The 27,949-nt window shown below is 42.0% G+C and overlaps 3 protein-coding genes across 6 annotated transcripts; 2 read left to right on the forward strand and 1 right to left on the reverse strand.

Moving 5' to 3' along the window:
* Window positions 1-47: 47 nt before the first annotated feature.
* Window positions 48-27,559, reverse strand: LOC135501592 (DNA polymerase epsilon subunit 3-like). 3 transcript variants are annotated; one of them, XM_064793781.1, is made up of 5 exons: window positions 27,265-27,559; window positions 1,651-1,727; window positions 1,311-1,396; window positions 883-1,001; window positions 48-510 (listed from the first exon to the last, which is right to left on the reverse strand). In XM_064793781.1, the coding sequence occupies exons 2-5, from the start codon at window positions 1,714-1,716 to the stop codon at window positions 275-277; spliced, it is 507 nt and encodes a 168-aa protein (XP_064649851.1). In that variant the 5' UTR covers window positions 1,717-1,727; window positions 27,265-27,559; the 3' UTR covers window positions 48-274. The 3 variants fall into 3 exon arrangements, with proteins under 3 accessions (XP_064649851.1, XP_064649849.1, XP_064649850.1); XM_064793779.1 differs by lacking the exon at window positions 27,265-27,559 and adding an exon at window positions 15,046-15,129; XM_064793780.1 differs by lacking the exon at window positions 27,265-27,559 and adding an exon at window positions 2,247-3,202.
* On the forward strand, window positions 2,321-10,853 carry LOC135501591 (casein kinase II subunit beta). Of its 2 annotated transcripts, none has more exons than XM_064793776.1 (7): window positions 2,321-2,339; window positions 2,935-3,030; window positions 3,389-3,491; window positions 4,004-4,119; window positions 4,395-4,470; window positions 4,811-5,000; window positions 9,064-10,853. In XM_064793776.1, exons 2-7 carry the CDS (start codon window positions 2,959-2,961, stop codon window positions 9,182-9,184), a joined length of 678 nt encoding a protein of 225 aa, XP_064649846.1. In that variant the 5' UTR covers window positions 2,321-2,339; window positions 2,935-2,958; the 3' UTR covers window positions 9,185-10,853. The 2 variants fall into 2 exon arrangements, with proteins under 2 accessions (XP_064649846.1, XP_064649848.1); XM_064793778.1 differs by lacking the exon at window positions 9,064-10,853 and adding an exon at window positions 7,521-9,055.
* Window positions 11,796-25,444, forward strand: LOC135501590 (uncharacterized). Its single transcript, XM_064793775.1, has 13 exons — window positions 11,796-12,252; window positions 12,567-12,639; window positions 13,815-13,935; window positions 14,173-14,314; window positions 14,462-14,660; window positions 14,972-15,170; window positions 15,325-15,416; window positions 15,618-21,504; window positions 22,211-22,267; window positions 22,567-22,772; window positions 23,005-23,132; window positions 23,444-23,567; window positions 23,699-25,444. The coding sequence occupies exons 1-13, from the start codon at window positions 11,935-11,937 to the stop codon at window positions 23,830-23,832; spliced, it is 7,680 nt and encodes a 2,559-aa protein (XP_064649845.1). The 5' UTR covers window positions 11,796-11,934; the 3' UTR covers window positions 23,833-25,444.
* Window positions 27,560-27,949: the final 390 nt, after the last annotated feature.

Here is a 27,949-nt window from a genome sequence, read left to right on the forward strand (position 1 = left end):
AAAAGTACAAATTCAATTGATACAAAAAAAGATTCATTTGTCTTCCTTTAATGAAAAATAACAAGTTCAGTCAGAAAATATGCACATCACCTCAACGTTTCATACCAGACCCCCGTCTTATTCAGTCGGGTCGATAAATCTCAAATATAACATCCGGTCATCTTGAACTTTTTCAGCTTTCAACCATACTCCAGCACAGGCAGTGTTATTTTAAACAACTCGGTCCCCAAAAGCAACCAGTCCACAACAAAATGTCTTATTCAAATCAAAACAATCATGAACTTTCTTCCTCCTCTGACTCATCCCCTTCACCCTCCTCTTCATCTTCCCCCTCGCCCTCCTCCTCTCCCTCCCCTTCATCCCCCTCATCATCTGGGGCCTCCTCCTCTTGTGCTTCTTCAGTCTCTGTCACCATTGCTTCTGTGTCAGCCCCTCCATTTGCTGCCGCCTCCTTGGCTTTTTTCTTCTGCTCAGATGCCTGCTTTTTGCTCTTCTGTTCATTTTTGAAAGCTGTAATAAAAGTGAAACAAGTTCATTTCTTATTTTATATTACTGCCTTTCTAATTAGTCCTAATCAAACTGCTTCAGCACCCCAGGGTACTTTGAGAGAAGCTTTAAGAGGTTCATATCACATAAGCCTTCAAACTCAAACATTGAATAAACAAAGTGCCTTGGAATGGATTAAAACCCAGTACTTTAATAGGACTCCTCATGGCGGTGATGTGGTAGTGAATTGGACTCCGAGTTATATTGTAGCTTGAATAATACAATAACTGGCTTCTTGGCTGAAACACCCAAGTAAAACTGCTTTTTTCTTCATCATAAATATTCTACAAAAGTTTGCAACATGAGCAGGACATAAGAAAAACAAATCAAACATACCTTCGAGAGCCTCTTTAAGCGGCCCTACAAATCGTTCAAACTCCATATCATTCATTGCCAACAATACATCTTGCGCTGAGATTGTCTTTCTTTTACCCTTCATTGCAAAATTATTAGCACTGGAAAGAAAATGAAAAGCAGATAACATAATGGACAAAGAATAAAAACAGATTGGTGGATAGGTTGTACTTTAAAAGAAGACCTTTTGAACAAAGGAGCTTGATTTCCAGGGCTCACGGTTCGAACATCCTGAACCAGCTGAGGCATTGTTGGAGATGCCAAGGTTGCCAGCAAATGCCCTTACTGTCTTACACCAAATCACTGTTAGTTAAGTTGGAGGCAACTTGTGGCTGCCTGTTGTGCAGTTGACTAATGATGATGACTTACAGAATGCTGATAAACAGTTGTTATGAGAGGAAGATCCTTACCATGAGGTAGCATACAAAACAAACACACTGGCAGCTTTCGATATTGCAAGCCTGGCATCTTTTCCTATATTCACACCATCTGGGAGCTGAAACAGTTAGAAACATTGGGTAAGTCACAGCACTAAAGTGAAGGAACAACAGTTCAGGGTAAACAAAACCTAATATACCCAGCACAAATGTGAAGGCTGCAACTCAAACATTTTCACAGATGTTTTTCAGGGACAAAGTTCATGCAGGAAATTTTAAATCCATAAGGCATGTAATGAGAGATCCTCAGTTTATTCATTTTACCAATGATAATCCTACTTTTTCTTTAAAAAATTTGCAGAACATATCTCACCGCATCCTTAATAATTCGAGCTATTACAGCATTGGGAAGATTCAGATCTTCAGGTCTTTCTGCCATTTTGTCCTCTTCTGAAAAATAATAAATAGTCTCATCCATGAGCCAATAAACAGGACAACACTAACAGGAATAGGCCTATCACCTCTACTGCTGAGGGATGAGAGGGAGCAAGTCATGAATGAAGTCAAGATGATGAGTCAATCATCATTACATCAATCAATGATTAATGAAACACTTAACAGTTGCCACACTCTTACATGTCATGAAACCATCACAGAAGTCTGGAACCCACACCCTGAACATTACCATGCACTAACTTGTAACATCATGACTTCTAGAAAACCTCTTTTTGGGACACCCTGTTCATCACTGTAAATACATGTACCTCGTAGTACATTTTGTACACAAACAAAAGAAGATTCCGACTCTTTTTCTAGATGCAATAAAACCTATTTGCGTTCCAATAAACTATATTTAAGACGTAAGAAATGGGCTATATATAGTTAAATTAACAAAATGTGTTTGCATTTTTTACAGACACGTCTTTATTATATACTTAGCAGACTTTATTCACGCTAAAACAAACTCACATGAAAACCGGAAATATCGAATCTTGCCGCTGGAACATGCGCACTTCAAGTTCCGGTAGGCACGCATGCGCAGTGTGAGTATGCGAAACCAAGGTAGAAAAAGTTTCGTTTTGGAGAAAATTACCTCAAATAAACTGAAAATTCTCCTTTATTTATGGCACCAGGTCATAATCACGGCCATGAATAGATAAATGAAATCAAACACAATAGAAATAAGCCATACATCAAGAAATATAGTGTCCCGTTTGTTGGTAAAACGCCTTCGACTTTGGCCCATCCCCCACTCCGAAAATCCATTTCTCTTTCTCTCTTCTACTCACTACTGGACGATCCACACACTGCGCAGTGTTATGCATGCCAGTCATCGCATAGCATGAGTATCTGTATAGGCCTAGATCTTTCCCATCGCGCTCCTTGCTTGATATTTCGCGTGCATGAATGAGCAGTATGCATTGTAACCTCGACTACGCATGCATGTATCATGCAAGTTTCCCTCGGCCCTCCGGCCGGGAAACAACATCGTATCGAAATGACTGTGTAGGCCTACTGTAGATTGTGACGGGACTCGTGAGGCTGGTGAAAACGAAGAGGGTTCAGTTTCATATTATTGTAATATTAGTGCCGATCGGTTATTCATTTATTGATCATTGATGGTTGACTCCTCTAGTACTAATCTGTTTTGTTGCAGGTTCCAAGTTTTTAGATTTTCAAAATGAGCAGTTCAGAGGAAGTGTCATGGATATCCTGGTTTTGTGGATTAAGGGGCAATGAATTCTTTTGTGAAGTAAGTATGTGTTTCCACCTTGTGGCATAGAGCCATTGCCTGGTGTCTTTGACAGTGAAGACATATTTTTCATTGCCTCATCGCCATTTTATGTAAAGGCACGTATTACAGATCAACGAATATCAGCATGTGCTTCCCTTTACATACATTCTGTTTGACTACCATTTGTATACATCGCACCCCAAGAGGAACCAGGTTTCCGCAGCCAGACATGGAATGAATCGCCACCCATGTTTGAGAGTAAAGAAAGCTGATGTGGCAAAGACAGTTCAGTATATATAAAAGCAGGGTAAAGGTTGCTGACACAAGGATATACTGTCAATTGAAAACAATGTTAATGTGCCCCTTTGTCTTTCAGGTTGATGAAGATTATATACAAGACAAATTTAACCTCACAGGTTTAAATGAACAAGTACCTCACTATAGGCAAGCTTTAGATATGATCTTGGATTTAGAACCAGGTAGGACGATCATATCAAGGTAGTCTTGCAAGAAACTGCACGTCAAGTATATATCACTAATTTGGCATCATCTTGACTTGAGGTAAAGCTAATGCCAGGTTAGTGACAAACTTTGTTTGAACCACCCAGCCTTGCTCTTATTAGGAAGGCTGAACAGTATTTTTACCTCAATGCTTTTATCTTCTAAAACTTACTGACATTTTAAGGTGCAAAAGTAGCTGCAATTTAAGCAGCCAATAATGTAAGTATAAAGAACACAAAGTAGACATTAACCGAAGGCTGTCCTTAAAAAAGGTGTTTGTTGGGTATAAATAACACGCCACCACAAAAAATTATGGCAAAAAATTCATTTTGGCCAACTCTTATGTTTTTAGATGCAAGATTAACAGCAAAAGTTTTGCTGTTTTTCTCGATAAATTGCTCATTCAAAAAAAGACAACAAAAGTTTTAAGGATGGCCTCTTGTAGACCTTTTAGTAAAATGATGATGTCGGTGCATGTGTGTCGTTCCAGATGATGAGCTTGAAGACAATCCAAATCAAAGTGATCTGATCGAACAGGCAGCTGAGATGCTCTATGGGTTAATACATGCCAGATATATTATGACCAACAGAGGAATTGCACAAATGGTAAGTTCAGCTCAGTTCTGAACTGATCCAGACAACCCATTGACTAAGGTGTTTGCCTCTCTGGCCATGTGAGCGGAGGGTCAAAAGTTTGAGCCCCTTAGCTGGCTGGTTCTGATGTGGCCGGTTGAGTCAAACATACATGTGTGAGGCAGACCAACGAATGCCCCAACCCTGTATCTCCAGACCCTCTTGAAGAGATAATGTGGAAATCGCTTTCTGATATGAAATTCCTAAATTGTTGACTAAGTACTTTCATGTTCTTTCTCTGATTTCAGATTGAAAAATGGCAACAAGGAGACTTTGGATATTGTCCACGCGTTTACTGTGAAAATCAGCCCATGTTGCCGATAGGTAAGCTTATGGATTCAGAGCCATAAAGATGATACAGTCAGTGTAGTGTTGGAAGCTACTGATTTTGTTTCTCTTACCCAGCATGGTGATAATTTCGTCATGCTGAAATTTAAAGGTCAATGACTTGGCTCTTGCTGGTGTGCATGTTGTGGGAGATGTAAAAAGAGGTGTAGTGTGCTCTCACAGGGGAAGTAGGCTGATAAGCCCTGCTCCAAGAAGGTGTTGTATGTTGTAGCCTTGAGGAAAGATTGTTGTCTGCATCACCGGCTATTACTTTTCTGCTGTTGACAAACTACAAAACTAAATTTGCCTTCTGATTTGGTTGATTTTATAATTTCAGGTCTATCAGACGTCCCCGGCGAGGCAATGGTTAAGTTATATTGTCCAAAATGTCAAGACGTTTTTACGCCAAAGTCTTCACGACACCACCACACGGACGGTGCATATTTTGGCACGGGTTTCCCACACATGTTGTTCATGGTTCATCCTGAGTACCGACCGAAGCGCCCCGCTAATCAGTTCGTTCCTAGGTGAGTCCAAGTTTTGTTTCATTATCACCGATCATTTCTAAAGAGGTAATGTCGAGTTGGGGTCAATCACAGATCTGCGCAATGATGTCGCGGCTCATATACTGCAGCTTAGAATATAGGCAAGTTTTGATTTTTCAATCCGTCGATATTGACTTGATTTCATGCGCGAGGCAGAGTGCTATGCTCTTCCAGGACCCAAATCAGGATATGAACCAAGTTTAACTTTAAGGACTCGAACAATACCAAACAATTCCTTTTTGGGAAATAAAGTGAATCAAAGTAGATTTGAATACTTTGTGCCCCCACTCAAAGTTCCTCTTCAGTATTGATCTATAGTGTTTGTTTGCTATTACTTTGTCGACTAACAAAAGAGTAGTTTTCCCTGGGTGAATTGGTCAAATTGATGTTCTAGTAACTGTACACCACACTCTCTTGCCAGAAAAATACTGCACTAATTTGCATGTGTCTGTTCAGTTTTGTTGACCCGGCTGGGTGAGACAGGAATACTTAAAATCCTCTGCCCATCCAACTGTCAAGTATGACCTCACAAGTTTAATACCATGAAAGATTTGCTCAAGTTTGCCATGCACATCAGAAATTAGTTAACAGAAGTTGCTGTCCAATCTGTTGTGTACATTGATAGTTAGGTTGCCTCATACAATAAAGTGTACAGGAGTGGATTCAAGTCCAATACTGTCATAGAAGCTCCTCTACAATAAGAAGTCCATGCTTGACATTACAATGCAGTAACCTTCCTTCAGAAGTAATTTTCTTCTCTCCACAACTCAATGTAAAGTTCTAACAGTACATGCTTCAACTTTCTGGTGACACTCTTTTCGTAGTGTTCAGCATGCAAACAGAGAGATAAATGAACTACTTGTGTCCTTGAGGAGAAGAGTAGTTTTAGAGGACCCCTTGTGGACTTAGAAACACATTCACCGAGTGATTTCGTCTTTAGAACATGTTGTGTGTTGTTGTTTATCTTTTTTACAGTTTTGTCTGACACCATCATTGACCGTTTCTTTTTTTCGTGTAAAGTGTTTCCTAATAAACTATTTCTTTCCACAAAATCTGTTCTGTTATTTTTTCCGCTGTGCAGTGTTTTGTTGTCATGCTCTTTGTTTTAACCCTCACTGCTGAGTTTCCTCTTTTGATGGATTCACTGGTGGCATGCCAAAAATTTTGACGAAAGAAAAGCCTAAAAATCAAGAATAAGATTTGTGATGTACACAAAATGAAGTGCCTCAAAGGTGCATTTTCGTGGGCTGTGAAAATGTCCTAGTTACTTTCTGTTCCTTCAACAATAGGCCCTGCTGACTTACAGCAGGTTTGTGTTCAATTGTTGAGGTAAGTCGTACAGTATCTACTAAATATCATATAAACAGTGCAACTCTTTAAGATTTTCATCAAAATCTTGGAAATCTGCCAGACTAAAAAAACCCACACCATTTCATTGAATTTTACTTTCTTCAGCTATTCACCCAAGTTTGCATGTTGTTTACCTGTGTAAATATTTAGTAAATAATTCAATGTCATTCAGTTAGGAGGCTTTGTAAATAATTGTATGCAGTCGTGTATAAAGATAGGTGTCACTGAATTTGCCAACTTCTTTTTTTGCATGGACACTTCATGAAAAAATCTCATGTTTGTGCTGAAAAATAAGTCGACAGGTTTTAGGAGGTCTTCAATTGTTTCCATAGCGATAGGTATTGTAGTGCTGGCCAGTGGGTAGAACATAAAACAAAGTAAAGCATAGATGATTGCCTGCTTTATGAGTAAGCCATAATCATTCGAGTTCCCAAGCTTGACTGTCTTTAGCCGAGATACAACAGTTCCATTAGAGTGCCATCTGATGGCCTCCTGACCAACTGGATGTTGAACATGCTATCGACGTCCCTGGTGGTCAACAGATGACTTTTTAAAATGTATATTAGCGGCCATGGTGGTATTAAAAGAGTTTACAGTGTCCTCTTGTAGGTCGAGGAGGTATTGGCTCTACATGTAGATGTTGTGTCCTGGACACTTGACTTCAATCCATTGGGGAAAACTCAAGGCAATCTTGTAAAGACTCAAGTGTGACGTGAATTCTGTTTTAAAATCCATTTAAATTTTCTTTTAGGATTTCCTAACAGTTTTATCAGTTTCAAAATACAGTTTTCACATCCTTTTACAATCTTAGTGTGGTCCAAATTTATTTTTCAATCCCATTTTCAAAAATAATTACAAGTACTAAAAGTTTTAATTTGATTGGCACTAATCTGCCATAACCTCTCCAATTTGTCGAACCGGCATAGTTCTGACAATGCTCTGGCAACTGGATTGAACCACCATGCAGGCTTCAAAACTGACCTGGCTCAAAATTATACCATTATGATAGCTAATTTGGGGGGGGCGGGGAAATAAAATATGTCAATTATCAATTGGGATAGTTATGAAGCCTAGAATGGGGTCGGCCAAGGAGCATATCTTTCCCCATTACTTTGGTGGTTTAGATCTGACATATCTTTTTGTGTCTTTTAGGCTCTACGGTTTCAAGATTCACCCACTGGCCTATCAGCTACAATACCAAGCCGCTGCAAACTTCAAAATGCCCATGCGAGGGTTGGGATTCAGTAACGGCAAACGCTAACCGAGTCTGAGCTGTTACGCTAACGTTCGTTCGCTAATTACCTCAACAATGGGTTACGATGTGCAGTCATTTCTGATTGGACGTTATTGTTGATGTGATAGACTTGCATCCTGATTGGATAGTTTTGTTGTTGTGTGATGGACTGCTATGATTTGATTGGATGATTCCATGATCATGAATGTGATTCATAGCTCCAATATTATCAGACCATGTTCGAACTAGCTGATCCTTTTTAGCAATTTGAAGTATTTTTTAGCATTTTTATGGTTTTAACGATGAAACTCTGTTTTCTTGTTAGATATTTATAAAATTGTGATGTTTTTGTTTTTAGAACTACTTCCTAGCTAGTTTATCTTTTCTTTCTCTGTGTTTTTCTCTCTTTAGTATTGTTATGGTATCATTCTGAGTATTCTCACCACTATTACACGTTTGCATATCAGTGTGCGCTATGATTTCAGTGAAAACAGATAACTGTCTTATCAGAAAGCCTAGTATCTGTAGCCTGTACTATACATAATCTAGTACATGGTGAAAAAATTCCAACATGTACATGTACCTCATTTTCATCAGTATTTTGTCTGAGTATTGGTGCTTCCTGTGTTGGTTACAACGGTGGGTTAATAACATGAACTCAGTCAATTTGTTGTTGCAGTGTACGCCTACCGGTGCCACACGAATTTCAGTCAAATTCCATCACATTGCCCCCTTGTCTTTATCAACCTCTAAAACGAGTTCATATGAGTAGCGTTGTATATAACTTATTATACCCATTCGTAACTCCTTGTCATTATTTGTTTTCAAAAATCACCATTGTTGTACGATTGAATAAAGATTAACTGTGTGATATACGTCTGTTAAAACTGTCTTTGCTTGACTTCGTTATTATCGTGGACTCAAGATAGAACTGGACTGAAGCTCCTGGCCAGTCTGGAAAGCCTGAATTAGCTGTCCAGGGAGTGTATGGATGATGTTAGCCTCGCCCCCTCTGTGGAGTGCACAAAGACTGCCAAGCTGACCCATATTTCACGAGAGAGACAACTTGACCCCCAAGTGTCTTACATCACAAGAATTCCTATATGCCCCACTGGAAGTCAATAATACAAACCAAGATGGAGATCCTGGATGCCAGAGAGAGGGCAAATAAAGTATCAATGAAAAGATCGTTACACTTGTCGAAGTAAGAAAAGGCCGTGAAGATGCAGCAGAAGAATCAGGACACCTTTATACGCGAAATTGGTTGCTGACATAAATGTGATGTTTGATGTGGATGTTGCAGAGGAGATTTTGTGCAAATAAATAATTATGTATCACGTAAAATGTCAATACCGGTAATGCAGACTTAGTCTGTGATGGTACTGTTGTCATCTGTTTCCAGTCAGTCACACGACTTACAGTTGAGTTTCTTAACCTTCCCTTAATATTCTGTCTTTCCAGGCTGTACGGGTTCAAGATCCACCCCCTGGCTTATCAGCTTCAGATGCAGGCTTCAGCCAGAAGTCGCTCGGCCGCTACACGTGCACGAACCACAAGCTCCAAGTCGCCAATCTATAAATGAAGTCGGGGGAGATCTCATCGAAGAATATGATATTGAAGGAGAATTCATTGAAAAAATGATAATTGAATGTTAAATTGTGAGCAGAAGTCTCACTTTTGCAGGAAGAATCTTGAAAGTGTTTAGAACAGGAAGTGAAAAATATTGACTTTAAATGAAGGACGGAATGGCATTCATGGTTGTAAACTTGTATGCTCCGACATAATAGCTATTTTTCGGACTCTCAAATTCAGGTTAAAGCAAATATTTATTGGGGAGTTGGCGATATTCATGTTTTTTTTATATATTTTAGCTATCCAGCCTAACAGCCTAACACATATGTGGTTGATAATGCTGCCTGAGGGTCCATACTTTTGCCTTATTTTATTGCCAGTCTTCATTGTAAAATATTACTCATCCAGTCTGTATGCTTACTCAGGCTGAAATCAAGAAGATCCTAAAATTTATCAACCAAAGTTTGAAACTTCCAACATAAACCTGTACTGTAATGAAGTGCACAACTTCTTATATCTTATAGTTTGCACAGGCTGAATGGCCACCACTACAACCCTTTCAAACTGAGACATGGGGGACAGTCACTGTGTAGAAATTTTTCTGTGTGCTGTTTTTGAGTTCTTGATCTTTAGATTAGTCAGTTGAAATGAACTTTAACATTTGTGATGATTTGATAATAACCTCCTCAGGAGTCGGGCAGCCAGACTGTTTTTAAATGGTTTAGCTTGTCCGGGAAAAAGTAGTTTGCAAATGACTCCGCTTGCTGACTACTGAATATTCTTCCTCTGTGTAAGTTCAACAACCCACCTTGTTTTTGTTGTCCCCCCGTAGAGAGTATTGAGTCCTGCCCCCCCCCCCCCACCTCCATTTGTGTCCAACTCTGGTAATAAAGTGTCACTTAGTTTGATTCTGCAGTCTTAACCCCCCCCCCCCCCATCCCCGTTTTACCTTTAAAGTAATTGGATACCCCTGGACCAAACCTAGCCCTCGATTCAGTTTATACATGTCATAATAAAGACTATGAAGAGACTTATATTTGTGCTAACTTCAATGCAGCTTCAATGGAATTTCAATTCTCCAGGTGTTTCCGTGCTATGAGCCCTGTGGCCCCTACCAAAAGTTCTAACCCCAGTGGTCAAATCATGTCTAAATCAAGTGTCAAGTCCTGAATTCATGGATGGGTTGGAATGGACCAAACGGATGTTGACTTGTGGATACATTTCTTTTTTTGATAGGCACCTAATGAGTTTGAGATCATGCAGAAAGAAGCCCCTATATCAGATGTTGTACCAGATCCATTGAAAGGTTGAAATCGACAAGGTTAGGGTGCCCCGAACTATTCTGATGATTAAAGTGTTAACAGATAGACTTTGCCTAATAATATTATAAGGTTTTAATTTGCGACTAATTTCTAGAAGGGAATTTGATATTTCCTGTCAAATATTTCACATAACGAATGCATTAAAAGTAGACTCCATGGAGTCATTTGGGCTATATCTTTGTTACTTTCAAAGATTTTGAATTTTTAGGGAGTAGGCCTAAATTTGATACCTCTAGACTGATGAGGGTTGAATACACTTTAATGCTAATGTCGATGATGAGGTTGTGTGAAAGTGTAAGAAGAAACAGGGATTTGTCCAAGAAATGTACATAATTTCAATAAATGGAGTAAACAGAATGCTTGTTGTTGTTCCTGGTGTTGCTCAAATATGCTTGCTTTCCTGGATTTTGGCAGAAAGATGAAGACGGGACAATGTCACATCCTACCCAAAGACATCAGGATCACCAGACATTGCCAGGGCAGAGAACTTGTGACTGATGCCCATGGCAGAGAATGGGACATTCGAAATAAGACCATCCCATGCCAATGCCTGTCTTGTGGCAGAGATAACATTTGAGTTTGAACTTATGTCTCTGAAAGAGAATGGAAAGTTCAGACCTGTCTGTCTCGGGCAAAATAAGTCTTTGATGATGTCCCATCCAAGTGGTCGGGAGACCATTGTCACAACAGACACCCTTGATTTGGTTTTACTAGTGTCTGCTTGTCTAGATAGAGCCATGACAAAAAGAGTTGTTGAGGAGCTCATCTGATCACCCAAGACTGACAGATGGTCATTCTGCATATAATTATTCGTAGCAGCAAATCCTCTGGAGTGATTGTTACTCTTGGTCAAAATGTTAGACCCTGAGGAACTATGCTGGTTATCAGTTCTGTGAGCTTGGTCAAATCCGAAAACCATACGGATTGAGTCCCAAGTGCTGGCCAAACGCAGATAAGAGAAATAGACTCCTGAAATGACCCCATTTCCAAATGCGACTCCTGAAATTACCCCTTTTAAATTAGTAGCGGCGCGTAGAGGCAAAAGGATGAACTTCTTAATTGGCAATTACTGCGGACGAGGTTGCAGGTGCCGCGCATTAATACCTTTCATCCAAAAATCTTTTAATGTCTCAAATAGTAATAAATGCATATTACAACAGTTGAATTTAAATCCATAATTTCCTATCATAATCAAATTTATATCATTGTTGTAGATTTGAACTCTGACAACGTGATACAAAAGTTCTACTTTTCGCGCACGTCCCGTTCACAATCAGTGCTTTGGTTGTAAACAACATGGTTGCCATCCGTGACTTTTTGCTTTGATTCTCTTGTTTGACATGGATTTATGACCCCTTTTTTGTCCTGTCTCACCGGCTTTTAATGCTATAACCGAAACCATACTCTCATAGTTGAATGAGGAAAGATAAACTGGAGAATGACATCCTATTCGTCTGGTACAAGGAGTGTAAGAGCACCTTTTGGTCGCTCAAAAGCCAAAAGTCATGACAGTCATTCCGGTCAGACTGGTGGCTCTGGTAATATCATCATAAACACTCACAGTGCACGACCAGATTTTGGTGCCAATATCAGAGTGCGTCCGTCTAGTGCTGACGACAATGAAAACTGTGCTTCGAGACAAAATGGTACAGCAGGAAGCCACGACCATGTTCTGCTGGCGCGGAGAGAGAAAGCGAACCGATCAACAGGGTCGCTGACCCCTCGATCAAGAGGCCGGCCAAAGGGAGAGAATGAGGTAAGCTACATGTGACGCCTTGTCGCAAACTAGTACAAAATCATTCGCCAATCACAAACTTGGATCATGTACATCAGACTTCAAACCTCGGTGTCAGTCCTACTAAATGTCATGGACTACCATCCATACAGCCTACAGGTTCATTTGGTATGCTACATGGGAAACGATTGATTGCTTGGATGGGATAGGTGTCCAAATTGATGGGAAATGCTGATATAAAGGACATCATGATCTTATAAACTTCTAACAACTACATTTACATATGTTCATTCAAACTGGTCCAACATGTATTCATCTCTCTTTTCTTTCCTTAGCCGGACCCATTCTTGTCCGTTGACAGTGTACCAGAAGGAAAAGCCACAGAAGTCATGACACAGGCATGGCCAGGTATGATAATTATCAAGATTCTGTCATTCCAGTCCTTTGAGACACCTCAGACTCAGAGCAGCAGGGTTCAAATTGCGAACTTGTGGCTCGGACTTTTGGCTAGCACTCAAGAGACCCCTTGTTCGAACCCACAGTCAGCGTGATGTTAAGGCAGGTGTCTTTGTCTGACTTGCCTACCTAGGTGTACAAATGGGAACATGGGTACCAGTCAGACAGATTTTCAATGTTTAAAAGTCCAGGCATTGTGCATGTTCATAGCTACAAACATTTAGACATCTGAGGTGTGAAATCAAAATTTTCTTGTCACTTTACTAACGAACACTAAATAATTGGTGACTAAAGATCAGCATTAGTTTTTCCAAAGCTTTGAAGAATGTTGGTTTAAAAAATGATTGTAAAACCTTGCAATATAGTTACACATGAAGTCATGGGTTTTGATGTAGGCCTATGGCACTATATGTGTTGAAATACAAGGTCTTCAATCCTACCAGATTTTTGTGTGTTTGCAGAGGATTAGTCCCTGTGTAATTCATAGGATTAATTTGGTTCAATGAAAAATTTAAATGGCATTAATTCAGGGTTTTCTTTTACATATGTACTCTAATCTGTCATAGTCTGTATTAAAGTAATGAAAAAATAAGTAGGAAGACCTTTAGGGATTATGTCATTATGTTTTAAAGTCTATATGTCATTAGTCTATAATGATCATTTATTCAGAAATGATAGACCTTGACTGGAACTATTGAAACATTTGATTGAAACTACATCCAATATGTATATCTTGTTTGATTTTTGCGCTCTTCGATATTTTGCTGGTACATGTGTTCATTCACGACATGCAAGAGTCCAAATCTAACAACTGTCCTTTGGTATAGGTTGAAAATTGAAGAAGTGGTTAAGTTCCTTGTCGACATTCATTGGAATACAATGAGGTACAAAACTGGTTGTCAAAACATGAAATATTGAGGCCTGAAGTTCCGCCTTCTTTGTGAACAGTGGAGTGAATTGTCCTAGATGTACTTTCAAAAACCCAAGAGAACCATGCATTCTACATTCTGCATGTTCGTCCCCTATTGATAAAGCCCCTATTGATGCTCTTGGCTTTGGCTCTTACCAATGAGCACATGAAGTAAATAGTAAAAGACCATGTACAATAGTGTTTAAATTTGTTGCAGAACGACCAAAGAAGAGAAAGATGGTTGCCGTCGAAATGCTCCCTGAGACAACAAGGTCAGCTGACCGAAGAAGTCTCAAGTCTCCTGGGGCGATGAATAAATCTACTCAGTCCCTGAACAGGTGAGAAGGTCTCATTGATGTTCACTTCTTCCGCCCTGCAAATAAACAGTAGAAATTACTGGTCGACCTCAGGTCTGGCTTGCATCAAAATCTAGCCTTTGTGTTCATCATTTGAATGCAACACTAACGAAATGGAACCAATTATGTTCGAGCTCATACATCGACTTGGAAAGCACAGGAACATTTCCTAGGCACACCTGTACTTATCATTGTCTTTCTATTCCTTACAACCTCCAGATCTCGTGGCGCATCACCAGATCGTAACTTTCGCTCACCAAGTCCAACTCGACCCATGTACGTTTCACCAAACAAAGAGAAGAAAACAAATCATCACATTCGAGCACCGTTCAAACATTCTGTCAACAAGCCACCTATGGAGGTAAGGAATGGTACCTTAAACTTCTCTCCAGCATCGTTTTTCGAAGTTTTCTGACTTCCGGAAAACCCCTACTCAGTAATTTTGCGTTTAAGTAAACTTTCATGGCTTACTTGTACTCGTATTTACTTCTCTAAATCATCTTTCCAGCCTGTGCACCCCGACCCCGCTGAAGAAATGAAAGAACGCACAGCCCTTGCCACCTATCAGCTTTCCATGGTCATTGGGCGAGAGAATACTCCTGAGCAGAGGAAACCCACAGGTCATCTCTGGAAGGGTCGGCTGCAGCCACTATATCCCGTCACAGTAGAGGGACCGTCGATATATCAATGTCAGGGCATACAGCCAGGTTAGTGAATGAACGGCATGAACCTCACGTTATGAGAGAACGTCCTAGCTATGCAATTGGCCCAGAATGACACATATCAGCACTGTTTTCTGCCAGAGCTTGAATTGACTGGGGTCATGAGGCTGTTGGCCACAGCATCCTACTTGTAGAGTTCAGTAACCCTTCTAACCCAAGTTTCTCCCACTTTGGCCTTGAAGGTGGTGCCCTCAGAATCTTTAATTTCAAGAGGCCTGTAGTGTGCCTCAAGTGACTGATTTTTAACCTGTTTTGCAAATCCTATCAAGTGGCTTCTATCTCAACATCATTTTTAGAACCAAGGAGACCTTACATTGTCGGGGTTCCAAGTCACACAGTCCAAAGACGACAACAGATCATGGCGACTTACCCTGATCTTCCACCGTATGGCGAACGGCCTCAGACGGTCGAGTCTGTCCATAACACGTCACGAGCTTCCAGTATGGCAGAGAACCAAGACCAAGAATTGATACTGCAAATGCAAGGGGAGACACTGTAAGTTGGCATGCATAATTATTGTCTTGCTCACAAAAACCAAACCAGTGATCACCAATGAAAAATTGTGCATCTATACATGTAAGATTTTTGTTTTGTGAACGTATTACTTTGGACTAGAATGAGTTGGTTATTGTTTTGCCCTCTGTTGCAGCATTGACCAGCCTCAAGAGACATACTATGGTGACCAGTATGACCCTGACCAGATGATAGTCGATGATGAACTGGCAATGGATGAGGACATAGGTCAGTAGATTGGGATTTTGAGCCTCAGCCTTGGGCAGACGACATCAGTTATCCACTTTGTCCTCAAAACAATGCTATGAATGGGAAAATATTTATTTGAAATTTGAGCTGTTAACAGAATCCAGTTCTTTCAGACCATTACAGATGTCTTGCCTATTTCATCACCATGTCTTTAATCTTTTTTTTCTCAATCACTTCCAGAAATAGCAGCAGTCACCGGCACTCCAAGCCAAGTACCGTTCGATGCATTCCGAGGGGAGCAAGGTAGAAACAACCGGCCAGGAAGTGGGGGTTCGGACAAGGAGAACTTGGACCATAGCGAGGTTATCACAGCAACACCCCCAAAGATTACCCCTATTGGTCCTGTCCGATGTCTTAGGCAGGATGAGCACCGACCACAGACTGCACCAGAAGATGGGAGAAAGTCTGTACGATTTGCTGATCCACCTTCCTCCTACAACACGACAGATATTAAAAATCGGTCAAAGTCGGCAGGGGTTGTGTTGGGAGGAGTGAGGGTGAGACAAGAAGTAGGTGTGTTGCCCTCAGTTCAAAGTCCTCGAGCCCAGACATCATTGTCAGGTGCATCCAGTGCTTCAGGTCTCCACGCACCAAAATCCCCTCCGCAGAGTATCCATGATACAACACAGCTGCCAGCTGGTCCTAATGTCAGGAGAGCTGATATAACGCAATCTCAGATGCAGTATTCTCCAGTACCACCTCCTCCAAGGGTGCCAGGGTCAGAAGTCAAGGTCAGGACACCACGACTTGGTGCACCTGTGTCCCCCATTCCACCAATTGGAACCAAAGTGCCTTCTCCTCCGACAAGCCCAGTAGTTGATAAGGAACCCCTGGAGCCATCTGCTGTGACTGAAGATGAATTGGATCCTGAGGTCTTGATGTTGCAGAAGTGGGCCGATGATAGAGAGGCAGATGAGGGAGATGCAGATGAGGGTGGTAATGGCGGTACAGTTACGACGTTAGAAGTAGAAGTGCCAAGACTCCATAGACGTTGTATTGATAAAGAAGAGCCTGAGGTGGATGAAGAGGTGGATGAGTACCGCACTCGGCATGATATTCCTGCAGATGAGTTTTTGATAGAAACAGACATTCCTGCAGACGATAACAAGCAAGAAAAGTCAGAAGATGTGGAGATTGAGGGTGAGGAACCTGTGGCTTTGGTATTGCAGGAGATGCCACCCGAAAAGCGTTGCATGGCGGCCATGTATGAAGAAGTAGCAGAGATTGATGAGGAGTTAGAAGAATACTATAAACAGGAAAAAGAATTGACTTTGCCTCTAGAAGATGCAGTTCCAGTGGAACCCGTACCTCTGGAACCTATTATATCTGTTGATGGCCAAGTTCAGGCTGAGGCTGATAGCAATGAAGTTGAGGCTGTGATGGGCCCTGAAGAACCAGCTGCTGTCGAAGAGGACCCTGCTGATGAAGCAGCGACAACTTCTGAGGAACAGGTGGTTGAAGAGATACAGGCTCCTGCTGACGAGGCTGATCGTGGTGGCGTTGAGGCAGTCTTGGGAGGACATGCAGCAGCTGAAGAGGAGCAAATACCCACCGACCAAGGTCCTGGTTTCGAACAGGTAGAGAAGCAGAATCAAACAGATGATGCAGAAGTTAATAATGTGGATGCAGTGGTCAAAGAAGAGGATGCTGAATTTGATACCACTGAAGTCGAGGCGCTTTTAGAAAGGCTGGAAGGTCCTGGTGGCGAACCCGAACCAGTCTCTGAAGAAGCTGCGGAAGTCGAAGAATCGGTCATCATAGCAGAGGAGGCCACTCTCCTCATAGGTGAGAGATCTGTTGAGGAAGTATATGCTGAACAAGAGGCACAATCTGTTGCACCTGACGTGGGAGATGAGCCCACACCTGTTGAGCAGATGACAGAAGACGATGCTGAGCAGATGTCAGGTGATAGTGCTGAAGCTGAACCAGAAGAGGCAATACCTGAAGTAGCTCCTGTAGGAGAGAAGCCAGCAGAGAAAGAACTCTCTGAAGGTCCTGAAGTAACAGAGTCACCTATTGTTGCAGAAGAAGCACAGATGTTGGGTATTCGTGCCAAGATAACAGATGAACCAGAATCGGTTGATGGTTCATCTGTTGGGGGGCCTGTTATTGAAAAAGTTGGCAAGGAAGCTGAAACAGACCCTACACAGGAACAGGGAGATGTTACTATACCTGCTGAAGATGCGGTAGAAAAAGAAACTGCTCCAGCAGAGAAAGACACAAGGGATAATGATGTTGAAGAAAGTACTGAACAAGAAGACGTTGAAAAAGCAGATGATGCTGAAGCTGAAGTTGTGGTGACCAAGGAAGAGACTACAGATATCCCTGGAGAACATGCTGATGATATTGTAAAAGAGGATGCTGGACCTGAAGCTCAGGCAACAGTTGAGGAAGAGGCACCTGTGGTTGAAGAACAAAGTCAGGTTGTTACGACAGAGGTTGTTGATGCTGCACTAGCTGCGAGTGATGCAGAGGCACCAGCAGACGATGGAGCCATTGAAGTCGGCCCAGAGGAAGCTGAGACTAAAAATAGTGATGATGCAGCTCTAGCAGAAGATGAGGTTGCTGCTGGAGTGAAAGTGGCAGTTCCTGAAGAGAGTGAAGACGTACTTGCAACAGAAGTGGAGGAATCTGACGAGAATGAGCCAGATGTAGTAGCAGATCAAATCGAGGCTACTGATGGGGAAGTTCAGGATACTGTAGAGAATGAGGCAGAGGCAGTGGTGGAACAAGAGGAGGCTACTGACAGGGAAGTTCAGGATACAGTAGAGAGTGAAGCAGAGGCAGTGGTGGAACAAGAGGAGGCTACTGACAGGGAAGTTCCGGATACTCTAGAAGGTCAAAAAGGAAAAGCTTCCCCTGAAGATGAACCAGATGTGATTCCCAGTGAAAATGCTGATGAGGCAGATGAGGAAGAATCAAATGATGCTGCATTCACTGAAGAGCTAGTTCTTGCAGAAGAGACTCATGAGGAAGCTGTGGGTGTGCCTGCAGATGCTGAGCCTGTAGAAACTGGGCAAGAAGAAGTTGTCCCGGAGGGGAAACCAGAGGAGCCAGAAACTATTGAAACTATTGATGATGCTGGCTCAGAGAAAGATGATGCAGAGCAATCTGCTGAAGAAGCAACAGAGGAAGCTGAAGAACAGGCCGAGGATCCTGGTGAGGATACAGTTGATTCAGTTCCAGACAGACTCCCAGTGCAGGCGGAGGGTGGGGCAGTGACTTTTGGAGCATCTGATGAAAACATGGGGGTTGAAGTTGAAGATGTTGTAGATGGAGGAGAAGTGATCACTGAAGGAGATGCTGCCTCAAGGAGTAGTAGTCTGTCATCTACAGGGAAGGAAGTGGAAGCACTGCTAACTAGGCAAGATTCTGACACTGGTAGCATTGCCAAGACTGAGACTGATGTTACCATCGAGATGGATGTTGACAGTGTCACTGAAACCGAGTCCCAGGCATCGAAGGCTGAGGATGACGAGGAGGAGGAGGAGGAGGGGAAAAAGGGGACTGTTGAGGAACCTGATGATGCTGAAGAGAAGGAAGATAATGCTAAGGATGATGATGCAGCTGCTGATGATGATGATGATGGTGATGCTGCTGATGGTGATGATGCTGCCGATGGTGGTGATGCTGATAATGGTGATGGTGAGAGAGATTCAGACAATGCTGGTGATGCTGATGATACAGGCAATGCTGATGATGGTGCAGAAAATGGTAACCAAGGCAATGAAGATGAAGGTCAAGATCAAAATGAAGATGACAATCAAAATCATGGGGCAGATGATGGTGAAAATGAAGATGATGAGAATGAAGAGGTCCAAGAATCGGGAGAAGGGGAAGAAGCATGTCAGGGCTCAAATTGTGGTACTCCTGAGCCTGCTGATATCAACAATGAATCTAGTCAGGGTCCATGTGTGGATGGTCATGGGTGTGGGACTCCAGAACCTACCTTAGAGGCAGAGACAGCCAAAGCTACAGGGACAATATGTGTAGATGGGCACGGATGTGAAACTCCCGAACCTACTGAAGAAGCAGAGACTGCAAAAGCGGTAGGGCCAATATGTGTAGATGGGCACGGATGTGGAACTCCCGAACCTACTGAAGAAGCAGAGACTGCCAAAGCGGTAGGGCCAATATGTGTAGATGGGCACGGATGTGGAACTCCCGAACCTACTGAAGAAGCAGAGACTGCCAAAGCGGTAGGGCCAATATGTGTAGATGGGCACGGATGTGGAACTCCAGAACCTACTGAAGAGGCAGATGCAGCACCTGCTACAGGACCCGAGAAAGCAAACCACGGTCATGATTGTGTAGATGGCAATGGTTGTGGGACTCCAGAACCAGTACAGGAAGCTCAGGCTGAGAGTAGTCAAGTAAATGGTGAGGAGTTGAGCATCACATTACCTGAAGAAGAGTCAGTAGTGCAGGTGGAACACGAGGCATCTGGAGAAAGAGTTGTCCCCAAGAAACCAAAGGGACCTAAAATCCAGAGACCTTACTCTGGGAAGGGTCAGAGTAGTGCCAAGAATGGAGAGGAAGCAAAACGTTATAAGAAGTACCAGAGCTGTCGTCTTGCCTACTCGGGAAATCCTGAGGATGAAGATGAGAGGCAAGGAAGAGATTCGAGTCCTGAACGATCCTTGTCAAAGGCTAATGTACATAAAAGGGTTAAGAAGGGGAGACCAAAGTCAGCATTTTCAGGGTCTACAGGAAAGTCTGCCCCCGACTCATCTGTGTTGAGGATTGGTAACAAAGTGGTGCCAAGTACTGATGCAGAGAAAAAGAGGATTCTGAGACGGCCTCGGTCCGCGGCTGGTCCAGCATTTTCATCATCAAAAGCATCAAAGGAAAAGGAAGAGCTCATTCAACTGAGGATCGGTAAATTTTCAGGCGATGAAGAGATTCGTAAGAGTCGTCCGATGTCTGTTTCAGGGCGTCCTATTTCTGCTTCAGTTAGTGCGAGTATGGACAAGCCTGCCTGGGGAGGTAGGCCACAATCTGGAACCAGACAGCTATTGGTTTTAGCGCCAAAAATGAAAGAGATTATTAGTGCACCAAAGAAGAAGTTAAAGTTCAAGATTAGAGGAGAGAAGATGGAGTCTGCCTCTGGTGTCAGTCTGAACACCCTTGCATGCAGCTATTGTGGGTCAAAAGGCAGACGGATCATGGATTACGCTGGCGATACTGGATTCTGTGTTTGTAGTGTCTGCTACAAGAAAATGAATGAACAAGCAGACGATAATGAGGATGAAAGGATTGGAAATCCAACAGCTGAAACCAATGCCAATTTAGACAGATTTTTCAAAAGTTTGGATGAAAATGATGCACAGGTTATTGAAGAGGAAATACATGCTGTAGCAGACGTGCAGGATGAAGTGGAACCTGCAGTCGATGCGGATGACGATGCAGAAGTTGCAGAGATACTTGAGACGTGTGTAGAAACTGAAGAAGCAGATGAGGAGGTGAACAGAATCTGTAGCGCCAGGGAGGATATGCGGGAACAGCCTGCAGAGGAAAATACTCAGTTAGAAGCAGATGTTTTGGAGAGTGGAAGAAGTGCCAAAGTTTGCGTAATGTGCGGCCTTGAAGACTCTTGCTGTATCTGTGGTCCAGATACCAAGTTTGTACCAGACTCCAGCCTATTAGAAAAGATCTCGTATTCCAAATTAGAGAACGTCCGGGATGGGATTAAGCAATCTCGAATAGCTGAGGAGTTGAAGCGGCTTGAAGATTTATACGGGGTGTACAGCGATGACTCAGAAACTGACGGAGAAGATGAGGAGATAGGGGGCGCTCAAGTTCCAGTAGAGTCGTCGGCATCTGACCCTGATGACCGTGAGGAGTTGCAGGCATACAAGGAACAGTGTGAAAGTGCAAATCTCGGAAAGATGAGTGGAACCTTAACAGAGGAGAAGCTTGCCAAAAAGCCACCGAGGATTCGTCCAGGATCAGCCCAGCGGCGTTCGTCCATCCAAAATGGAAAGGTTGTCTTATTGGAGCATACAATCTCGCATCAGGATGAAGACGACACCGCTGATTCGATTGAGCCAACTGCCAACCAGCAGACGTGAGTTTAAACTTTTAGCATCCAATGGGCCTTGCCCTCCCCCAGCTTCCACTCCTATCAAATCAATTGATGTGTTGTCACAGAATGATTGTAAGAATTATGGTCAGTTTTGCAGAAAAATCCCTTGGCAAATATTGAGATAAGCTACATAACTCTCAAACACTTTGCAAATAATTCATGAGAATTGTTTACCAATATGTGTAATAGACCGCATGATGTGGTATTGAGTGTATTGGCATATTTGGCTTGGGTCCATTTTTTTTAGGGTGGATGCTAATTCATTTTGAGGTGCAATATGCCGCATGTTTTCTTATTTGATCACCATTTCTTTGCCAATGTGTAAATTCCATCGCAAATTATCCATTTTCTCGCCTGCTCGGTCACTTTCTTCCATTGTGATACCAGAAGTTATCAATTCAGTGCACCTGTCACCCCTGCCACTTGGATTGTTTCAACCCTTGGCATGATTCTGGTTGGTTGTGCAGCAGTTGAATGCCTCCTCCCTCAAACTGTATTGGTGTGACAAACCCATTCTGTGATATTTCTGAATATTGCCTATCAATTTCGCGGACAAAATTTGTAATGTAAGTTCATGTCAGGAAGAATTTTATGATCAATTGTGTATCGAAGGAAAATGATATGGAATCATCCCCCACTCCAAACCCCAGACAAAACGTGATTGAATATACTTTTATTTCACTTTCAGGGAAGAAAATGCCAAACTAGAAGTTGTTGCCAATACCAAGACAATATTAAAACCAAGGTATGTACGTAAGATGCTGTTTTTCCAAGATATTTACAGGGAATCTTAAAGATCCCTCAAACAATTCTTGGCCAAATGACTCCATCTTTGTCAAGCAATGAGTTCCATTAGAACAAACTCACCTTTCGCCCTTGGATTGTGGTTTTTGCCTCATTGCCGTGGGTCCATTGGCACTATTTGCAAGAAATTTTTGTTTTATGTCACATTTAAGGGACGTGGTACTTCAAGTACTACATTCATTACGTAGTAGTGACTGGCCCAAGTTCATGAGCATCAAAAGTTTCATTCGTCTTCTTCAGAAGTGAACCTGAAGACTCCACACCGGTGGCCCCATACCCTCCACTCTGCTTCAAGATCAACGCCAGGCCTCCTCAAGGGTATCTTTACTATTTCGCCTACGGAACCGATATGAATGCCGAGAGGTTACAGATTTATCTCGGCCGTGACATGACAGATAGGTTCTGGGGATTACTCTACGGATTCAAACTTGTCTTCAACAAAAGAGGTATGTCTGTCTTCTTCTAATTTCATGATCGCTCATGTCACAGTGGTTGTTTGAGGAGATCAGTGGTTTGAGCACAGGGCTCATAATAAGGAGGTCATTGGTTTGACTCTTGGAAGGATCACTTCTATTTCATCTCCGTCTTGAGCAAGCCTGAGACACCTAACCCAACATTGCTTCTTCCACCCAGGAGTATAGATGACCCATCTTTTACTGATTTCGTTTGATATTTCAGGTTCGGATGTAGAAGCAGGAGGTTTTGCTAACATCGAGTTCAACCCGTACTCATCAGTGGAGGGCTGCCTCTTCCTTATCACACCAGCAGAGCTGGCCATATTGGACAAGTATGTCGGATACCCAGAGGTAGGTCTCCTCATTTGGCCCAAAAATCAAGAACACAACATCCATTACCCACATTGCTCAAAACTTAGGTATGGGTTGGGAATATTTAAAAGATAACTTTATCATAATGCAGGGGTTGCACACTCAATCCACTTCTTCGATCTGTTCATTGACCATACAGTGTTTGATTTTAACTCCTCTCCTATTGATCATGGAGGAATTATGGTGCATGGCTATAGGCACCAGTGGCCTATGATCTTTCTGAATGACTTTCTCTTCAGGGGTCTAAGATTCTTTCCACACTTGTTATCAGAACCTTCTCTCGCTTTCAGCATTATGAACATGCTATGTTCCCCACCTGGCTCTTGAACTGTACCGAGCCTGATCTGTATGGTGTGGCACAGTACTGTGTCCCAGCATTGACCTATATCGCCCAGGACAAGTGGACACAAAAACGTAAGTCAGGAAACCATTTTAAGAAGTGTTTTGATCTTTTGCAATTTTTGAGTGAGCAGCTGTCCATAGAGACCATATCCCAATATGTAACCTATCCCCTGTCTCTGATATGTCTTCATCCTGTATTTCAGCAACTGATCCTGCACTTTCGACAGAGTACAACATCAAGGAATGCCTGAAGAATGCCGATCTCCTGACCCCTGCGTATAAACACAATCTGAATACACAACTGGAGGCCGCGCAGGAGCAAAGCATTCTCCAATAAATCTTGAGAGACAAATGAGATTATATGCAGGGAGGAAACCTTGTGGTTTGTGTACCTCTTGTGCTGCCCGTCTTGCCTTCAGATATTGCTGGAAATTTGTCCGTGAATTTCGCTCTTTTTAAAGGCATGAATATTGCTACTTAAGCCTCCTAAAGAGTAACATGTGTCAGTCAGAATGCATACACAGGTAAAATACTTTTAAGGTCGACGAAGAGAATTTATAAATATGCACGTTGCCCAATTTGCCATTAGTTAAATGATGCATTCCAATTTTGTTAAAGCTTGTTGAGTTAGAGCACCGTCAACCCATATAACTCTGTGATAGTATCATCTATTTATGTTTATAGATAATATATTTGTTAATTGAAGATGCAACTTTAATTAATCATGTGAACTATAAAATGTCAGCCTGCTGGTTCAGGTCCGTGTTTATTTCTTTCTACCTGTGGCCCAACAACATACAATGAACACAAACCGCCTTTAAGCTATTATAATACTCAAGCACTTGGTGTCTTTAATTAACTCGTGTACTGTTGTCACTGATAATCCGTCCAAATGTATAAAATATTGAGTACTGAGAACTCTAGGTACCAGTTTTGTAAAATTCTAAAAATATTTCTAACCTTTGCGAAATATAATCACATGAACTGTCGTATTTGGAGATGCTTCCAATAGATTATTCCGAGGAGGTAATGGAGGAACAGTGTAGGGTCAAACACAGAGGTGGGTCTCAGCTGGGGGATCATTTCATGATGTCAGACAGGGGCAAACTGACAGCCCAATTAGTCACCCAGGTCAAATCACTGGTGACGAAACATGGTGGTCAGTCTGGCAATCCTCTATTAGCTATGTGTTATTATAGTTTGTGTCTACAATGTTTATTGTTTCTTCCAATTTAATGAGGCTTGTTGACTAACCAAAGTTTAAAATAGTCTATTTTCTTATTAAGCATAATTATATTATTTATGTCTTTAAATTCTTGGTGTTCAAGTACGAACTTAAGTATATCGCTTTCTTTAGTAAACTAAAGTCTATTGTGCTGTGTAAATAAGTGTCCTGTGTGAGACCTCTTTGTGTGAAAGTAACAATTTTAGTCTTGAAATGGGCAGAGCAATATGCGAACTCCATCAGGAGCAGTTAAGACTTCAAATGCACAGCAGCAGCATTGTAAATCATCACAGACTTGTACCACCATCACAGCGTCACCTGATTGATTTTACAGTATATACATATAGTAAAAGTTTCAGCCACAATGGGTTGAGATTGTCAATGCCATGTCCAATATTATAGTTCTTATTTGTAATATAACTTTGATTTCTAACACTGTATAATATATGTGTTTTATGTTTTAAATACTGATGCTTTTCTAGTCACTTTTAGCTGTGTTTCCCAAGTAGTTGAACTGCTTTGCGTGCTGCAAACATCGTTATTACTAAAATCCCATAACTCCATCAAAAAATTGCTGTAAAATCTATTCTGCTTTTGCATAGTTTTGCATCTTAGTTGTTAATTCATGTTACACACATCCTTCTCAACCCAGTGAACTGCTGTTGTTTGATACTACTAACTTTTGATAATATTATTGGAATGAATAAACTCCTCTTTGAATAAATTGTGTTGTGATCTTTTGCAATTTTTGAGTGAGCAGCTGTCCCAATCCACTGGTTAAACATGGGGCTTACTGGACTTTGCGCAACGAAACGAAACGAGCGAAATGGGGGAGCGACCATTATGTTTTACCCCGGTACGTCAAGTTCGATACATGGTGTCAGTCTCCAGTGAGTGATGACCCACATCCACCCAGGCAGCTGAGACACATGTCTTGTTGGACATGCCTACCGATTTTTACTAAATAAAAGCATAACTTCACTTCACACTTTTCGGGGTTGAAAATGTACTCACGTAAATCACCAGAATTACATGCCAAATTCGCACATGACCTGTTATTTTTCAAAGCTTGGCAGCTCAAATGTATACTCTCAGCAAGCGAATAGTTTTGATCGTCGGTTTTTGATACGAATCATTTCCTGTATGGCCGTCTTCAGAATGACGAGGTGGAGGTGCCCAGTTTAAGCAGGTAGGATGCAGAACTTGTATAACCGAATACGACTCCGATCCAGTTGTACCTGATGCATATGATCGTATATCCAGAGTAGGCTAACGAAACGTCTCTTCGGCATCTTAACCGTCAAATGTATTGACATCGCTCAGCTTGGTTTTCCGAGAATTGGTTTAGCATTGTTGACGCCTGTACATCATGTACATGGTTACATAGTTCCGTTTTCAAGAAGTATTACACTCATGAAAAAAAGTGTTACTCACAAACCAGCACCCCATTTACACCAAACCCACAACATACCAGCAACCACACAATCCGATTTTTATACCTCGAACACCCTGCGCCATATGTGGGTATATGCTAGTAGTCTTAATTCACGTTGCGACTGTCGAAATGAAAGGCAAGTCTTGCTGAAAATTTATTGGAAGGAAATCTTGATCTTGTGTTCCTGAATTTGACCATTAACTTGATCTGTCTCATGATTTCAGAGGTGACTGATCCTTCGGTTGAGGGCTTCTTTCCAAAATGACACTGTAGACAGTTTGATCAAATAAAGTATTTTGATGTAGATTTTGATGTCTTTTTGGTGGCACGTTCTGCATGAGAGAAAGGACTTTGGGAGGATTCACCAGTCTTCTAAGATTACTGTGGTCCCAAGTAGTACTCAAGTTGTACTTAAAGAGTTGTCAGATATTGGGTACTACCAGTCTCGTGAGATCAGATAACCAGCTGGCAGAGGTTGGTTGTTCCATTGTCCGTCCTTGTGAGATGATTACCATGGTACAACCAAATCAGTTGTCTTGAGAAACAAGTCGTCACAATTCCGTTGGCGTCATATGCAATTTGAATTGCAGCAGACGTCGCGGTTTAACATAAGTTGTGTACCGGTGCTACCGAATACGCTGCATGACACAAGGGCCTTAACATCACAGTAGAAAAGAATCATATTGAATTTGGCTGAATCACTGGGCTCAGCCAGGCCTCTGAATCTGATATCATGATGGGGGGCGTGCGAGGGGGTTGGTCCAGCAGCGGCTGGCAGCGGACATTTGTCTTGACTCTTGCTTGGCGCTGCTACAGCTTAAAGTGCTGTGGTACAGCCTAGAAGCAGTGTCATCATTGGCGAAATGTACCAAAGTTTGTGAGGGGCTGAGTTTCGTCCAAAAATAGATCTGTTTACACACTATGGCAATGGCGTATTGCAGGTAGACGTCAACGGGTCATTGATTGTCGGACGTCAGTTCGCCAAGAAAACCAAAGGAATCGAAGGATTCATTGAACTCATCAACACATCATTAGTTTTCAGTGAAGTGCAACTGTATTCCTAGGTAAATCACTTTGGTATATAGAGAGTAAGATTACAATTAACTCACGTTAAAGTTTGAGTTCCGGGGAGGTAGCGTTGTCAGTACGTTGGTTTAGGGGCGCAATAACCTAGCTTATAGCGAGCAATTAGTACACTAAGATTTCAGTGATTAACATAATAGTTGCAAGTATTTGGCATTTTAGACTCATATTTCGTGCTATAATAACTACGTTGTAAACATAATGCTCAAAATTGATTCATGAAAAAGTTGTTAGGGCAATATCAAGCAAGCAGTAATGGAAAAAAGTGTAATTCCATTAACTGAATATTGTTTTTAGACACTATAACATTTTAGGCCTACTTTTCCGTAAACCACGAGAACAATGTATGTGAAAAAAACAACACATATAAGTGAGGCGCCGAGTATACAGTAATTGTAAAGAAAAGCTCGGTCTCTAAAGTCTGGAGGTCCGGAGTCCGTAACTGTGACGGTCACGAGAGTGATTTGTCCTTACGGATAGATCGAGAGGGCGGTTTGGGGTTCCGCCGACGGTGCTCGCATGCATTAGTCGTATCCCCGAAACCTTTACAACGCGAACAAAGCTCGTGGCATCCATGACGGTATAGGAATTGACGGTGAGGTAACAAAAAAACTCGTGGCATATCGGATGCGCATCCGATGACGGTAAAGAAATTGACGGTAAAGGATCTCGTGGCATATCGGATGCGCATCCGAAGACGGTAAGGGAATT

This window comes from Lineus longissimus, chromosome 17 (assembly GCF_910592395.1).
Source record: "Lineus longissimus chromosome 17, tnLinLong1.2, whole genome shotgun sequence".
Lineage (NCBI taxonomy): Eukaryota > Metazoa > Nemertea > Pilidiophora > Heteronemertea > Lineidae > Lineus > Lineus longissimus.

Bases quoted from the DNA above. Each gene is read 5' to 3' on its own strand.
- LOC135501592 (XM_064793781.1), bottom strand. From the start codon at position 1,716: ATGGCAGAAAGACCTGAAGATCTGAATCTTCCCAATGCTGTAATAGCT. The intron at 1,002-1,310 runs GTAAGGATCTTC...TTTTCTTTCCAG, and splicing joins GTTTTGTATGCTACCTCATG to TGCTAATAATTTTGCAATGA. The intron at 511-882 runs GTATGTTTGATT...CTTTTATTACAG, and splicing joins GCTTAAAGAGGCTCTCGAAG to CTTTCAAAAATGAACAGAAG.
- LOC135501591 (XM_064793776.1), top strand. From the start codon at position 2,959: ATGAGCAGTTCAGAGGAAGTGTCATGGATATCCTGGTTTTGTGGATTA. The intron at 3,031-3,388 runs GTAAGTATGTGT...TTTGTCTTTCAG, and splicing joins GCAATGAATTCTTTTGTGAA to GTTGATGAAGATTATATACA. The intron at 4,471-4,810 runs GTAAGCTTATGG...TTATAATTTCAG, and splicing joins TCAGCCCATGTTGCCGATAG to GTCTATCAGACGTCCCCGGC.
- LOC135501590 (XM_064793775.1), top strand. From the start codon at position 11,935: ATGACATCCTATTCGTCTGGTACAAGGAGTGTAAGAGCACCTTTTGGT. The intron at 12,640-13,814 runs GTATGATAATTA...AATTTGTTGCAG, and splicing joins CATGACACAGGCATGGCCAG to AACGACCAAAGAAGAGAAAG. The intron at 22,773-23,004 runs GTATGTCTGTCT...TTGATATTTCAG, and splicing joins ACTTGTCTTCAACAAAAGAG to GTTCGGATGTAGAAGCAGGA.